The sequence below is a fragment of the Liolophura sinensis genome, chromosome 7 (assembly GCF_032854445.1).
Source record: "Liolophura sinensis isolate JHLJ2023 chromosome 7, CUHK_Ljap_v2, whole genome shotgun sequence".
Lineage (NCBI taxonomy): Eukaryota > Metazoa > Mollusca > Polyplacophora > Chitonida > Chitonidae > Liolophura > Liolophura sinensis.
In genome coordinates, this window is record NC_088301.1 from 44,763,387 (window position 1) to 44,778,895 (window position 15,509).

The 15,509-nt window shown below is 37.5% G+C and overlaps 1 protein-coding gene across 1 annotated transcript in view; it reads left to right on the forward strand.

The window, feature by feature from the left end:
• LOC135470422 (uncharacterized) overlaps nt 1-15,289 on the forward strand; it is a 35,834-nt gene extending 20,545 nt beyond the window's left edge. Inside the window, exons 3-9 of the mRNA XM_064749352.1 lie at nt 1,209-2,318; nt 3,662-3,790; nt 4,179-5,595; nt 6,952-7,504; nt 10,416-10,671; nt 11,123-11,300; nt 11,579-15,289. Coding sequence (XP_064605422.1) covers nt 1,209-2,318; nt 3,662-3,790; nt 4,179-5,595; nt 6,952-7,504; nt 10,416-10,671; nt 11,123-11,300; nt 11,579-11,769 — 3,834 coding nt within the window. The 3' untranslated portion in view covers nt 11,770-15,289. The remainder of the gene's footprint in view (nt 1-1,208; nt 2,319-3,661; nt 3,791-4,178; nt 5,596-6,951; nt 7,505-10,415; nt 10,672-11,122; nt 11,301-11,578) is intronic.
• Nucleotides 15,290-15,509: the final 220 nt, after the last annotated feature.

Below are 15,509 nucleotides of genomic sequence, written 5' to 3' on the forward strand. Positions count from 1 at the left end.
TCTAGAATATGTTGTTGGAAATTTTTTGAGGCGGGAGACAATAAATGAATTAACTTTTTGGAATACTTACAGAATACATTGGCCTGTAGTGATGTAAATCCTTAATCTCCTCCCCCTATTTTTATATATATACATATCTCATCAGCTGAAAGCTGACATTTCAACATTACTTATTCCCAAAACAAAATTCCCATTCAGTAACTTATAAAATAATGTTGTTTACATCTTAGAAAAAAGTCAAGGTCATCAGTTTTAAGTCATGTTGAAAATTTCAAATACTATTTAGGTCCAAAAAAAAAATAAAAAAAATAGTGGATATTGCACAAAGATTGAATACTATAACTATTGTTCGAGTGAAAAGTGTAAGATTATGAGTTATCGTTTCTGCCTTATCATCATATAAACAATGTTTATAGCTGTATTCAGAGATTTTGTGTTTTGTGATCCCACCAAGCTGAGATTGGGACCTCATGAAGCAAATTGTTTATTTTTTGATGTCATGGCATTTCAGTGTGAAATATCAACATGTAATCATAAAAGTTATGTCTAACATGTTAAGTAATATCTTTATCAGTGAAAGAATCCTGATATTTCACCTATATATAAATAATAGGTAGAAGTACATTCATCTCAGTTGCACTTTCATAGTAACTGTCAGCTCCTGTGTTACAGGCAAGCTTATAATGTGGCGCACAAATAATATTATCAGTATTTCAATAAAATCACTATGAAGATGTTCATGATTGTACATTCTCAGAATTTCCTGGGCTTAGCTCTGTTTTTAGGCAGAAAGAACTTGTATAACACTATCCTCTCTGTTACACAACTAGAATAGCACTTCACTGAGCTTCCATTACTATCTTACCAGCTGCCTGGTAGCAATTAAAACTTGAAAATCCTGTAGTCATGAGTTACATGTATGTGTAAATACCTGTATACATGTAAATTAAATATTCATGTACATAAAGATCCAAGGAAATGAAATACGCACATACAGGGACATATTGTCTGTGCTTAGGTGAAATACATGATAAAAAGGATGATGTACATGTAGCGTTGCATCCCAGGGGTAACATGTGCCATGTGAGAGTGGTAATTGCTGTTGATTGATGCCAATATCAATATCGTGTCTCTAACTTCACAGGTGTTAATAAATCTGACTATTTGTTAATTGAACACTCCCTTATCTCTATGACATCTCTCTGCAGGACTCATCAAAAGAGCTGGAGTCAACCACTGTGGTGTACAAAATACAACCAGAGTGCACCATTCAAAATTCCAGTCTTCTTGCAAATTACGATCGCATTGTCAGTGTGGATGGAAAGCCAATTGTAAACAGCACACAGAAGGAGGTGTATAGGCTGTTTGAGGTTCATACGAAGGACGCTATTGCTCTTGGCATTTGTCGTATTGTAAGATTGCCTTTTATGAACTCACAAGCCACCAACAATAGAGTTGATGACAGACGACAGCAAGTGCCCTTAAGTCAGATTGCCACAAGCAACACAATCCAGAGGCATTTTTCTCGAGGAAGTTCAGACTCTGGCCGAGGGAGTTCTCCAAGAAGTGGCGACACAAACGGTTGCTTTGATTTTACCTCCACAAACTCATCAGTGAGGAGTTCTGGACATAGTCTGGACGATACCATTGCCAGCTCTAGTCAGACAGTGAGTGTAAAGAGGTCATCGTCAGGCAGTAGTACATGTAGTCAGGTGTGTAGCCAGTCTGGACAAAGGAAAACGTTCTCTTGTAAACACCAAGACCAGTACCTTGACCAACCTGACAACCTTTCTGGCAGTGGCTCCTGTTCTTTGTGTATGTCACAGCACACTATTTGTGCACCATGTGTGACCTCATTTCCTCAGTGTGACTGGCATTGTGGTGGTGTGCATGGGAAGGACATTACAAACAGTGGCAGTTCAGTTCCGTTGGATTTTAGTCTCTCAGAGTTACACCTGTGGGCATCTCGTGAACGAACTCATTCCCTTCCTCTTCCCTCTGAGTTGGCTTCACCACACATAGATAGAAGCAGCACTTGTCAGTGTCAGTCCTACGACACCATTAATAACCTATCGTCAGGCATGGCCAAACAAACTACATGCAATAAACAAGCGTCTGTATCAAGTAGCTGTTCACCTAAAGTATTTGTAAAACATTCTAGAGAACAAAAAGGGAGTAACTCTGATTGCCTGAGTATTGCACAGCAGATTCTTAATCACCCAGAAAATGTCAAGTGGGACCCAAATACCAAAGTGGTTACCTTGGAGCGGAATAATAAGAAGACTCCTGGCATCACCTTCAAATTTAAACACCACAAGGTATGTAGAGGCATAAACATTGAACAGGTATCTTTATTTAATAATGTTTTACATACTGTGTGGAATGCTTTGAGTTTTGCCAGGTTTCCTCTCACCATAATGGTGGTCACAGTTGTGTAAGTCTTGATTACGGACTAAAACACCAGTAAAATAAATAAATCTGTGCTATGTTGTTAGCAACAAATTTGAAGATGGTCATACACTTTTGTTCTTGCAGAGTAAAGGTATTCAACTTTTTCATGATTATTGTTCATATTATTTATTCATTTTTACATAAATCTATGTTTAACATTCATAGACCATGAAGTGACATTCCAGAGTCCAAGAGTAAGGGTTTTTGATTGGTTTTCTCCAGAAAACTTAAAGGCATTGATGAACATGCTTTAAAGATGTGTACTTATTTATTCTGAGAGGATTTATGATTTTTTTTATTTTCAGTCTTTGTAGGATTTAGATTTATCATGGTAAATGTTGATCAAACAGAAGGTTTTATGTTCGGGGCTGATTTCCTTGAAGTTTTCACTACTACGTATAAGGAGGCAGAATGGGCTTGATGAAGACCCTTAGAATAAACATCTTAATTTTGAGATTACATATATAGATTTTTTTTTCAAAATCAAGTTGTGGACTTGGTCAGTTTCTATACACATAGTCTCATATTAATTTTTGATGTTTTTGGTCAGTAAATTTCCATGCTATTAGCTGACATATAAATACTGTTAAAACATACTAATTACTGCCTGAACATGTACATGTACACTTATAACTTATAAGTTAACCATGGGTTAACCCATGTACCCTTCTCAACACGAGGATAATGATTTTGTCCCTACAATATTTATCAAATGGAAGGCCAACCTTGCGCATATGTAAAGCTGAGCTGTGAAAAATCATGCTAGTCACTTCAGACAGCGCTGGTAAAGCGTGACATCACAGTGATCTCCCATGACTAACATCGCACAAAGAAAAATGACAGTTATTTAGCTGTGCAGGATATAGATTTAGCGTCACAGAGAAAACTGATGTCAGCATGGGCAGCTGAATTACTGCGCAGGGTTTAAATCTCACATACCCCTACGTTTGGCGTGGCCTGCAGCATTTGTGCACCTTTTAACCTGTCTGGTCAGTCTGTGGCAATGGAGAATCATGGATGATGTAGGGACAAGATGTCATTTAAATTGACGAACTCATGGGCGAGTTTCCATTTTTCTCATAGCCCTTGTTTAAGTTTCACAGTTATAAATGGGGCTTAGTTAGGATTAACTATGTGTAGTACGTGTACCTTTATGCATGTCTATGTACATGCATATGTAATGTTGTGTGTTGTGGATGTTGTGTTGCAGAATAAAGATGGCACAGTGGATCTGTATAACTTAGTGGAGGAGGTGGATAAAGGTGGCCTTGCAGATGGGAAGTTGATGGTGGGAGACTGGATTCGATCAATTGATGGGAATCCTGTACATGGTAACCAGGTGCGTGTAATAAAACTTTAGCAGCTGTGTTTAAATTGTTTTTGGAGAGTACTTGTTGGTACATGTATCTTTTTGGAGTGTTTTTGGTGTATGGTGGTATAAACTCATGCTGTGTCTCCATTTATGCATATCCATTAGCATTGTCATACAGTTTGCTTTTCGCATTTAATATCTTTTACATAGTTGGAAATGACCATAATTGAGAAAAAAATAGTTCACATTGACATTTCTGTACATGTAGATCGAACAGTTTAGTATGCTTATGGTTATACCTAAACACACAGAAATCTACTTCTATCAGAAAAACACTATTGTAGTGTTCAGTTATAAGTATGTGCATGTTTGTACAGAGGCTTTTTGTATGTACTGGTCAATTTTATACTTGTAGACACAAAAAATAAGAGAGCTTTTGGACAAGCAGGCATCAGTAAGATTTGTCCTTCAGAGACCTGTTGACTTGAGAGGATGGAATATAAACAGAGATGGCAAATCCAGAAAACAATGTAACTATAATCCGTCTCCCTCAGCCCCAGGTGTGAATGTCCATCGACAACTGGAATCCTCACCCCGCTGTAGTGTTTGCAGCCCTCAGAACCTTGTTACTGCTGTTAACCCAAGGCATGCAGATCCATCAAAGATGCCACCAAAGATGGAGAGATATCTCAGCACAGTGTCCCACAGTAGTAATGCATCTGGGAGACGTCACTCTCCACACACGCCCCCAGTTTGCACCTGCTCAAACAATGTGTCCAGTAGTTACCTGCGTTCAGTAAGCACAGTATGTGAACCGCCCGACTGGATAAGCATTGCGAGGAACATGTCATCTATGGAGGAGTATGTCAAGTTCCCTTCATTGCAGCTTTTTATTGCTGGCAGTCATGCTTTAAAGATGACAGAACTATTATTTAATAGCAGTAATCAGCCAGTGTATGCAATGGGGAAAGAAAAGTTCCTCCACATTCGCTGTTATGTGTGTGAGGACGCATACGGAGTGACTAAACTGTATCTTCATGACGACTTGCCAGCGACAGAGAACGATGTGCTAAATGGTGTGATATCTCAGTGCTTTGACACTCAAATAAGTGTTTGTGAAGATGACATTGAGCTGGATGTTTCTACCCAGGTTGGTTGTGGCCCACAATCAAGATGCTACAGTCGATTGACATCGCGGAGTCAAAACTCAAATCCCTACTCAATAGCATTGGACGTCTATGTGGTAACAGACGAGAAGTTTTTCACACGGTGTTGCCATTTCATGTTTTCCAAAAACACTCTCTTTTTTATAACATTTGATGGTGCAAAAGTGTTGGAGAGCACAAGTGAAATGACAAAAATTGGTCAGATGGTGCATTCATCCCAGGCAGCATGTGGAGCTGATACTCCTCTTTTTCTGTATGGATTTTTGGATGGTGACAGTACAGAAAATGAAAGTCCCAAAGCTGATGAACTGAAAGCACTTTTTTATACAGATCATGGCCGCCAAATTTTGAGATACCCCAATGTGGCTATGCCTCTTTTCATAGTGCTTCAGCCTTCTGTAGGAGGTTCTGTGGACGACCAGGGTTATGAAGCAAGACAGCTCATTGGTCAGATTGTTTTGCACCAGGAGCACTTATCTGGTCATATGCACCTTGCCACTCTCTCAGTCATGTCGTGGGTTTTACAACAGCAGCGTGATGGACGCAATATCGCTCAGTTAGGAGAGCTGAGGGATACCATTATCTCCATTCTTCCAGAGATCCAAGAGTGTCAGCTGACAAAAATCATCCATGAACTGCAAGTGTCTGGAATGATCAGACTCACAAGTAAGTTTATAGTAGAGCAACACAAAATATACAAGCCTACCAAATATCTTTATCCCACAACTGTACAATTATAGCAATTTTTGACCACTTCAGTGGTTTAATGGTTGGGTCATAGCAAAGCCTTTAAAAATGATACTTGTTCATGCTGTCCAAGTACATCGAATTGAGTACAGAATACATTACTCTGCAAATGATAAATCTTGTGCATGTACAGTACAAGTTCTGTGTGATATGTACAGTTGAGTGTGTACATGTACATGTACGTATGTACATGAACTGCCCACTAATTTTCCTTACTGGCGTGTCAGAACGTTAAATTTTAGATAAACAATTTTTACAGTAGACAGAGTAGAGATTTTCATGCTTTTCTTTTTGTTTATGTCAATTATGTCAAGGATCTGTTGTGTCTTACATGATAAAGCACTGAATTTATTACGAACTTCATGTATTCAGTTGAGGTTTTCGATTCATGCAAAACAGTCACACAAGGTGAATGTTCCAGCGCCGATGAACTGTGTACTTATTAATTACCGAAAACTACAAAATTCATGACTTAAGTGTATTGTGTTTTAGAATGTTATTGAGAACTGGTTATAGAGACCATGATAACAGCTTGAGACATGAAATGATATACATATACTCACTGAGCATTGGTGTTAAACCCCAAGCATACATGTATAGCATACATGTAGCATTGAGCAATGCTTGTCCTGATAGTTACACGTGTACCTGTTGGTGAACAATTTAGTGAAATTATGGGTGATTTAATACTTTACATGAACATTTATGTTGAACATAACAACACAAGCATTACTAATAAAATTAACATCACACATGAATATTCTTTTTACTCTTCATACGCTGAGCGTCTGAGTTGGCATCCAATAACAGGGAAAGCAAAGTTAAAAGTAAATATTACTGCATGTATTGAGTTCAGGTTCCATTGTTGATGAGCTGTGCGCATATTAATTACTGTAAATTACAAAATTCACGACTTAAGGGATTGTGTATCAGAATGTTAAGGTAGATGTTAGGGGTGTTATCTCAAAATGTTCTGCATATATTGAGCTGATGTTTTGCACACGTGTAAGGCACAATGACACAAGCGGGGTGTTCCATTGTTGGCAGTGTATATTAATTACCGTAAAATACCAAATTCACAACTTCATTACTTCACGTATTGAGCTGAAGTTTTACATTTATGTACACGTATCTCCTGCTGGAGAGCTCTTTGTTAGCCTTGGTACCAACTCTTAAGTTTATGTTTAACTGTTTTATTGACATATTTATACATGTATGTAGATTTTTTAGTCTAAATTATCAGTTGGGTTAATCCAAAAAATAACTTTGTTCCAGGTTCAGAAAACAGCTGTAAGGGTGCTACAGAACAGCAGCTAGTGCTGCTGAAGCCCAGCTGCCTTCTCCAGTGCCTACAGACTCTGTTGTCAGGGTTAGACAGGTTGTCTGCTAGCAGCAAGGCCAGTCCAAGAAAATCAACGACCGGGATTAAATTTCCCACAGCTGCAAGTGACAAAATGCTGAAGGCAGCCTTTCAGATATCTAACTGTTCCAGTATGACCTTTAATGAGATGATTTTATTCCTGGAAAAGTTTTTAGTTGTGCAAAATGTTTGGATGGCCCCAGACACATATTTGCTGCCTTATTTCTGTCAGGAATCCCAGACCCCAGGGGAAAAGGCAGAGCATGAAAATGAGCTGGTGTTATATGTGGAACTGGACAAAGTTATATCCACTGGTGTCTTCTTGAGGACTCTGAACAACCTGGCTAAACACTGCCAGGCCAGTGAACTGTCATCTTTAAGTCTATACTCTGCCTGTCTCACATTGGATGAATGGAACATTTCATGGCTACATTTGTGGAAAGATGATCTTATTAAAATCTCATTGAGGTAAGCTGAGCCTACACAGAGCATGACCTACAGATTTGGGGAAAGAGGGCCTGTGGAGTCCCATAGTTGGGACATTTTGATTAAAAACTGCATATTGTGGGGAGGAAATGTAGGAGGAAACTGTGATCTTTATGTGTACTTTACCGTTAACTGGTACTTACATAAACCTTATATTACCTTTATTAATGCATATTTAAGTTGACCAAAATCAAACACACACTCCTTCACCCAAATGAATGTCTGCACATCATTATTGTATATGTATACAGAATGCAGTACCTGTATTTTGTTGCATTTTTCTCTCTCAGTGTATGTACAGTATGTTGCTCTGCCACATGATTATTAATGCAACAGTTGTTCTGTGACAGATCCATCTTAATCTGATAACTATAGCTGAGACCACATACCTGTACCTGTTAAATGTCTAAGCAATGGCATGTCCTTCATTATGGTGGCAACACAGGTACCTGTCTATGTATGTATAGGGAATATCATTCAGATACAGTGCAAGTGATCAGTAATGTTCGTGATAAATTTTATTGGTTCATTTGAATTGACCCATTTTTGTAAGATTTTTTGAACTGGGAGATAGAGACATCACCTGATATAATTTTATCAGAAATACGGGAGGCAACATTACACAACAGAGTTAAGAATAAAAAACCGCAAGTCACTGTTATTTAAGTACATGTACGTGGGTTAGATCTGCATGTGGATACATGTATGTGCATGCCTGCTGTTCACAATATTACTTGTGCATTCATTCTCAGTGTATCCATAAGGAAATGCTCAACAAACAGTGCATTGAATTTATTTATTTATTTGATTGGTGTTTTACGCCATACTTAAGAATATTTCACTTATACGATGGCGGTCAGCATTATGGTGGGTGGAAACTGGGCAGAGCCCTGGGGAAACCTACGACCATCCGCAGGTTGCTGGCAGACCTTCCCACGTATGGCCGGAGAGGAAGCCAGCATGAGCTGGACTTGAACTCACAGTGACTGCATTGGTGAAAGACTCCTGGGTCATTACGCTGTGCTAGCGCGCTAACCAACTGAGCCACGGAGACCCCAACACTGCATTGAAACCATCATTATAATATACATGTACACATAAATTAATCTATCCTAATCCTTAAAGAATAAAACAGGTGTCTAGCATATATGCCGATATTGGCATTTACCTGTACACAGATACTGTATATTTCTCGCAAATCATTAAAGCATTTTTGGTACTCAGCATTGACAGGTTAGAGCAAGGAAATAGGATTGGTTGGCCCAGGTTAGTATAATGTGACTGGATGGCATGACACTTCAGTGGTGGCAGCACTTGCCCTGTCACGAGATGACGTATTATATTTACACACACTACTAGACCCTTCATCGTCATATAACTGAAGTACATTTTTTATTCAAAAAAAAAAAAAAAAAATTCAATGTTGTGACTTTTGCAGACTCATTGATAGTAAAATAAATAAAAAAAGGAAAAACAAATGTAAATTAGTGTACATACAAAAAATAACGATACATTTAGGTGCTAAATTGCAGACCATTGTAATAATAATATTAGTGGGGTTAAGGAGGAGGCTCATTGGCTGAATGTTAGGATGCAAGCACAGCAGAATGACTGCTGAGTCTCTCACCAGTACTTTAAAGTGAAAGACAGCACCTGGCAAATGTTTACGTCCACTGAATGACTACCAAAGTATCTTAATCTGTCATTAAATATTTTCTTAGATTTTTTCAACTCAGTAAAAGTTTAGTGAAACTTCGTCTTGACACAGCTTTAGTACGTCTCCATTATTGAGGGCAAGATGACATAATGTTTACTCTAGCTCTCTAATGTCAGGTATTGTGAAGGTAAAGTTGTGGACTTCGACGATAAATACCCAAGTGATAAATAGAGTTTTCGCAGAAATTGGACGTACTGGAAGAATATTTCAGCAGGCCTACTATATCATTTACAGGGTACTCCAGCCACCGTGTTTCAGTAAACTAGCTTCAGATGCACAGCCACGGTATTCCTGGTTTAGGTTGTAGCCTCCGGAGGGGTTGTGCTGGTGATTTTGATCCCAGTTAAATGTTTACAAATTTACAATGGGATTGTTGTACAACTAGATTCATCCCCAATCCTGGAACAAATTGAAATAAGTCTAAGTTACCACTTACACTTCAATTTGTAGCAGTGGCTTCTAAGATTAGATGAGTGCTGACGTAGTTATCCCAGACGTCGGAGAAACCACCTTCGCTTGAACACAGTGTTTCAGAAAAACAGAAAAAAAAAAATCCCTTGTATGAAAGAAATATGAGGGAGCAAAATTTATTTTCTTCAGTTTTAATAAATTCAGAAAAAAAAATTATATCATATCAGATTTTAATTACTTTGTCTGGTGAGATGCCTTCCTCATATTCCCATAAACTTTCAGCATTCCTAACAAATTTTGCAGTGACTCTAATATTTGTTATATAGAGACTGCTTACTAAATGCTAAAATGAACAACAAGAAATGGGGAGACGAATGTGGTTTGGGCCGAGACGGTATGCTGCTGTGTGACATAATTTGTTATATTATGGCCCTTTGGCTACACGTAACTATAGCGTTGTGAATGATCTCAAATTATGTCTTATGCTTTAGGTTTGTGTCATGACGTCACTTCAGAGAGTGAATGGTAAAGACTAAGTCACAGCTTATGCTGCCCAATCTGATATCAACGTGTTTGATTAGATAAAGTTATTAAGATGGCTGCCTCAATTCACACCAGCCATTATGTCCCCAGCCTGACCATAATACTTTTTTTACAAGTGAGTGCAATATCAAACACCAGTCTCATCATATGAAATAAATAGCAGTATTAGGAGAAATTTAGTTTTCTATTTTTCTTTTCTTTTTTTTTTTGCAATGTGTATAGGTCTACCAAGGTAAATTTGCCAAGTACACCTCCACTGGGCTTTGTGAACAACGTAGTTGAGGTTTTTCAGAGCACTCTTCCAAACTCTGTGCAGTTTCACTTGTGTGTCCCCTGCCCCCTAGGGGAAGATTGCCAGACTGACAAGGGGAGACAACCCCACCTCGTGGATATCCAGCAGGGCCCAAACTTTTGTGGCAATGTGAGAGTAGACAACAAGAAAACTGTAAAGATGTGGGTCTCTACTCTGTCAACAAAGGTCAGTAATAAGACATGTAAAAGTTTTATCCATAGTCATTCAACCTTAGTGATGGATCTGTTGAATCTTAACTTAAGGTTTCCCAGTGAGATAAAATTGTTTCCTAAGGCCAAGAACTGAAGCCACAAAACTGACCTAGAATTTACTAAAGTCTATAACATGACAGCTGATTATTTCACAGATCTATAACCTGTAGGGTTTCAGGTCAGTGTTACCCTTAATACAGGGAAAGCAATCTAACTTTCAAACCTGAGGTGAAAGTAGTCCTCACCTTAAGTAAAAAATCTAATGTGTATATTATACCTTTAATGTAACTACAAGTTCAAAATGTGGACGTTAAGATATGTAACAGGAGCTTTGTTAAATGATATCCACTTGATTTATGCACTTTAAACAAGATTTTGTGTTAACTAAATTGTTTACCTTTTACTTTACGTGCATTTCAATATAGCAATCCAAGCTGAGTTGCCAGGGCAATGAAGATCCCCCAGAAGATCCTCCCAGTCCTCAAGAGAAAAAATTTGATTTGTCGATGCCTGTACTTCTCCTTCCCTACAGCCTATTGCATAACTTGTTTTTACAACTTCGTCTGCGAATGCCTCGTGGCAATGATTGGACAGGTTTTGCCGGTAAGTTTTACTGCTTATTACTCATACTGAACCTGAAGATGGTCGTGGGTTTCCCCGGGCTCTGTCCGGTTTCCACTCACCATAATACTGTCGTATAAGTGAAATATTCTTGAGTACGGCGCAAAAAAAAATATAATAAATAAATATTACTTATACTGCATACTGCCAATTTTCCTAAGTAAAAAAGAATCAAAAAGTACATCGTTAACAAATTGCTAAATGCTTATGTGGTTTTCCCCAAACCATTTCTTATGTATCTTTTATTTTTATTAACCCAGCCTGTATAGGGAAGACTGGGCAGGAAGTGGCTCTGTATGAAACCCAGAAGAACCCGCCTCAGGATCTGGTAACTGAATGGGCTCGAATGACCCGTGCCACAGTGAGTGACCTAATTGATGTCTTGTCCCACCCTGAAATGGAGAGGGTAGATCTGGTCGACATGGTGAAACAGGCACTAAACATGACGTAGATTCCATACACAAATGGGGTATCTAGTGTCTTCTCAGCCAAAGCTATGTTCAGATAATAGACATTGTTTAACCACATACCTATGCTCCTTATTATAGTGTTTCATCAAGGATGTGTTAATTTACATGTTGGTAGCTACATTGCTTTTCTGCTTTGGTAGATCATGTTGGTCAATAAATGGATGCATATCTTTCATGTGCCAAATTTGTTTTTGTTTTATGAATAGTGACTTCATGAAGTGAACTAACATGTGATGTGTAATAAATTACAGTAAAACTGCACAAAAGGTTGTAGGTTTTTATTGGTTTTAGAACTTGTGCTTATTTGTCATATAGAAGGTGACAATATCAAGAAATAGATGTGTTTGTTGCCTGTCACACCACAGCCAAGATTTTTTCTTGGCTGAGTTTACTCAGTTTGATTTGCATTACTATCTTTGTGTGCACACAAGTAATCGAAGAAAATTATCATCAGGTCTGTTACACTTTTGTTGTATTTGTTTGGTTGATTCTGCAAGTTGATGTTACAAATGTTACAAACCATGTAAAGATGACTTCAACCCTGAGCAAAATTATTAGAAGAGGTATAAGTTCTGGTAACATTTGAGACCAAAGTGGAAAGAAAATCATTATGCTGTTAAGCAGAAAAGTATGATCCATAAACAGCTAATTTGGAATTAAGATGTATTATGTTGTATGTTCAGAAATATTTTCTGTTAATGAGTTATACAATCTGCTAAATGAAAGAACGACAACAGTAGGTTCTGAAAAAAAAGGTGTGCTTTGTGAAATTGTCGCACACTAGAGTGCATTAACTTGTTGATTGACAGTGTCAATAGCCAGTTTAATGATCACGTCAACTATTACTTGTTATATGGAGAGCCCATTCTGTTTTTGGGGGAATGATCTTGTTGACATCCATTGATGATGGCCTTGTTACGTATAATTTGCCAGAAGCACAATGTAATTATAACTTTGAAACCAAAAAGTTGTGTGGATTAAATTATTTATGCACAATTTTAGACTATTTAAAAGTTGTTCAGTGGTTGAAGGAATCAAAGTTTTACATCACCTTTGTGACAGGTGGCCTTAACGCACAGTGTGCACAAGTATTTTAAACCATTCTCATATTGTAGCTTTCACAATCATCATATTCTTTCATGCAACATGGTGACCATGGGATTTTTCCTTAGATTGTACTAATATGATACATCCCTCTCAGCCACTGCTGTTGATAGCGATTAAATTTTGTTGATAGAGATCATTTTAAAACCCATGGAAAGAGAAAAGGAAATTATGATTTGAATGACATTTTAAGTAATCTACAAGGTTTATGGAATCGGAAGTATTTCAGATGATGAAATATTGTGCTTGTGGCCTTTTTAACATTTCCCTTTAAATTTTTGTTTTATTCGGAATGATCATTTTACAATTTTTGTGCCTAATGAAATCCATTGTCATTTTTTGTTAAGTGTCACTTGTATTCAGTATATATTCACTGAATATAGTGCTTTAAACTCTATTGTTTAGGCTTTATTCAAGTAGTATTTATGCTTTTAGCTGTGCATGTGCTTCCCTGCTGTCTTTTTTATCAAAATTACCAAAAATTTATGTGTTATTCGTCATTTCATATGATCTCAGTGCTTTTTATTTGTTGGTGGACACAGCAATTGTATTTTTACCACTTCTTGAGAAAATGTTTTGCTTCATTACATGATTTTGGGAGATTAATGGACATGTATTTGCAGAGATATACAACTTCCCCCATCTTTATGTACATAAACAGTTCAAAGTTAAGAGAGTAGTGTTTTAGTTTGTAACTGTTGCATTTCATTCCTTTTAAAACTTGCTACATTTTTTTAGAAAGAAAATCAGTAATTACACCAATCAAAAATAAATATATTTTGAAATGGTATTCTACTTGCAACCATTCTGACAATATTGAAGACATATTATAACTAAAAAACTTTGCCATTGTTGAATTAGACGCATGGCCAGGACTTTCGAAAGAGTTCGGGGCTAAGGACTCTATCCCACCCCCAGGTGAATGCTGTCTACTGGCCAGAAAATCTGATGTTAAGTTATAAATTGCTTTTAATGCAGTTATGCTACTTCTTGACAACAAAGAGAACAATAAATGTATTCTTGAAATATAGACCCAGGCACTTTTAGTGTATGTTATCGCTGTGAGTTCAGCTCATGCTGCCTTCCTCTGCAGTCGTGCATGGGAATGTCTGTCAGCAACTTACAGAGCGTATGAGTTTCCCCTGGGCTCTGCTTGGTTTCCTCTAACAATAATGCTGGCTGCTGTGCTATAAGTGAACTATTCTTGAGTATCGCATATAACTCCAATGAAATAAACAAACAACATGTAAGGCTTGAAATATGCATGTATATGAATGTTACGTAGTTAAAAATGATTTCAAGTTTATTTTTTGTTGTCTTGCTGGGCAGTAATTTGAGTAAACAAATGGTTAGCACAGGAAGCTCGAGGAATTGTGCTAGGCAAAATTGTTCACTGTTTTTCCATAAAAATGTTTCCTCAACCATTTTTGCTTTTTATCTTCCCTCTTTCTCCCCACTTCTCTAAAACTGGGGTTAGAGCATACCTGATGACCTTCCACCCTCACCTCCGGCAATACCCCAGAAAGGGAAGTTGAGAAGGAAGTAGAAAGGGAGGTGTTTGTTCATTTGCATTGCATGAAAATTGCTGCATCAGAATCCATAGAAAAGATGCTTTTTGTTTAAACAGGGAGCTGTTTTGTTCCTATAAAGAATCTCTGTATCGTGTCAAGGATTAGCTCCTCCCTGAAGTCTTGATGATTTTGTGTTGTGTTAATATGATTCTGGTGTCTGATGGACAAATGATTTTCACCTGCCACCTGTAACACTGATCATAATCATATAAATGCGATACAGGGGAGAATCATTTATACATATATATAGCTATATATGTGCTGGGCACATTCATTTTCCTTTATTAACATTCATGATAAGGTATATTCTCTTATCATGATTTGATGTGATTGCCAGAAATCTGTTCCCTGACCAGCTGTAGAATCAGTGCCGTAGAAGCAGTTGCTGGGTAATACTGAAATCCAAGAAGTGGAAAATGTTCATCAAGCTTAACACAATTTATTTATCTGATTGTTTCGGTTATTCTGTGGATGTTATATAGTATATCCTTGTTAGTTGTTACATACTTTACTTATTAATTATCCATTTGTGTAGTACATGTATTACTAATTGCACATGTGTACTTACTTGTGAGAAATTGTTACTGGATTAAAAGCTGCTAAGCCATTAGACTCCTTTTTTGTAGTTTTGAGATGTGAAATTAAATATTTTAGAATAAAGGTATATAATAAATTTAATAACAAATGCCTGGGCACTCTGGTCTCCTCCACCCATAACAATTAACTGACTTGTTATGAGTGACAAAGCCTTAATTATGGCATTAAACAACAGTCAGTCAGTCAAATTCCAGTAATCAGGTTGTAACTGTTAGCCGGAAGGTTTGGTAGATAGGATACATACAGATCTACCTGGCAAGGTTCAGTGCGGTGTGTTCTTGGTTTTCTTTTCCCAAAAACCTAATTATTGTGGTAGTTAAATATTTTCGGGCACAGAGTGAAACGCAATATAAAAGGAATCCATCAAGAAAATACGGGACAGAGTGTCTTGTCCATTTTACTGTTACTTGTTTTTTTCCTCCAACCAGTATTAGCCCTGTGCTTCAAGT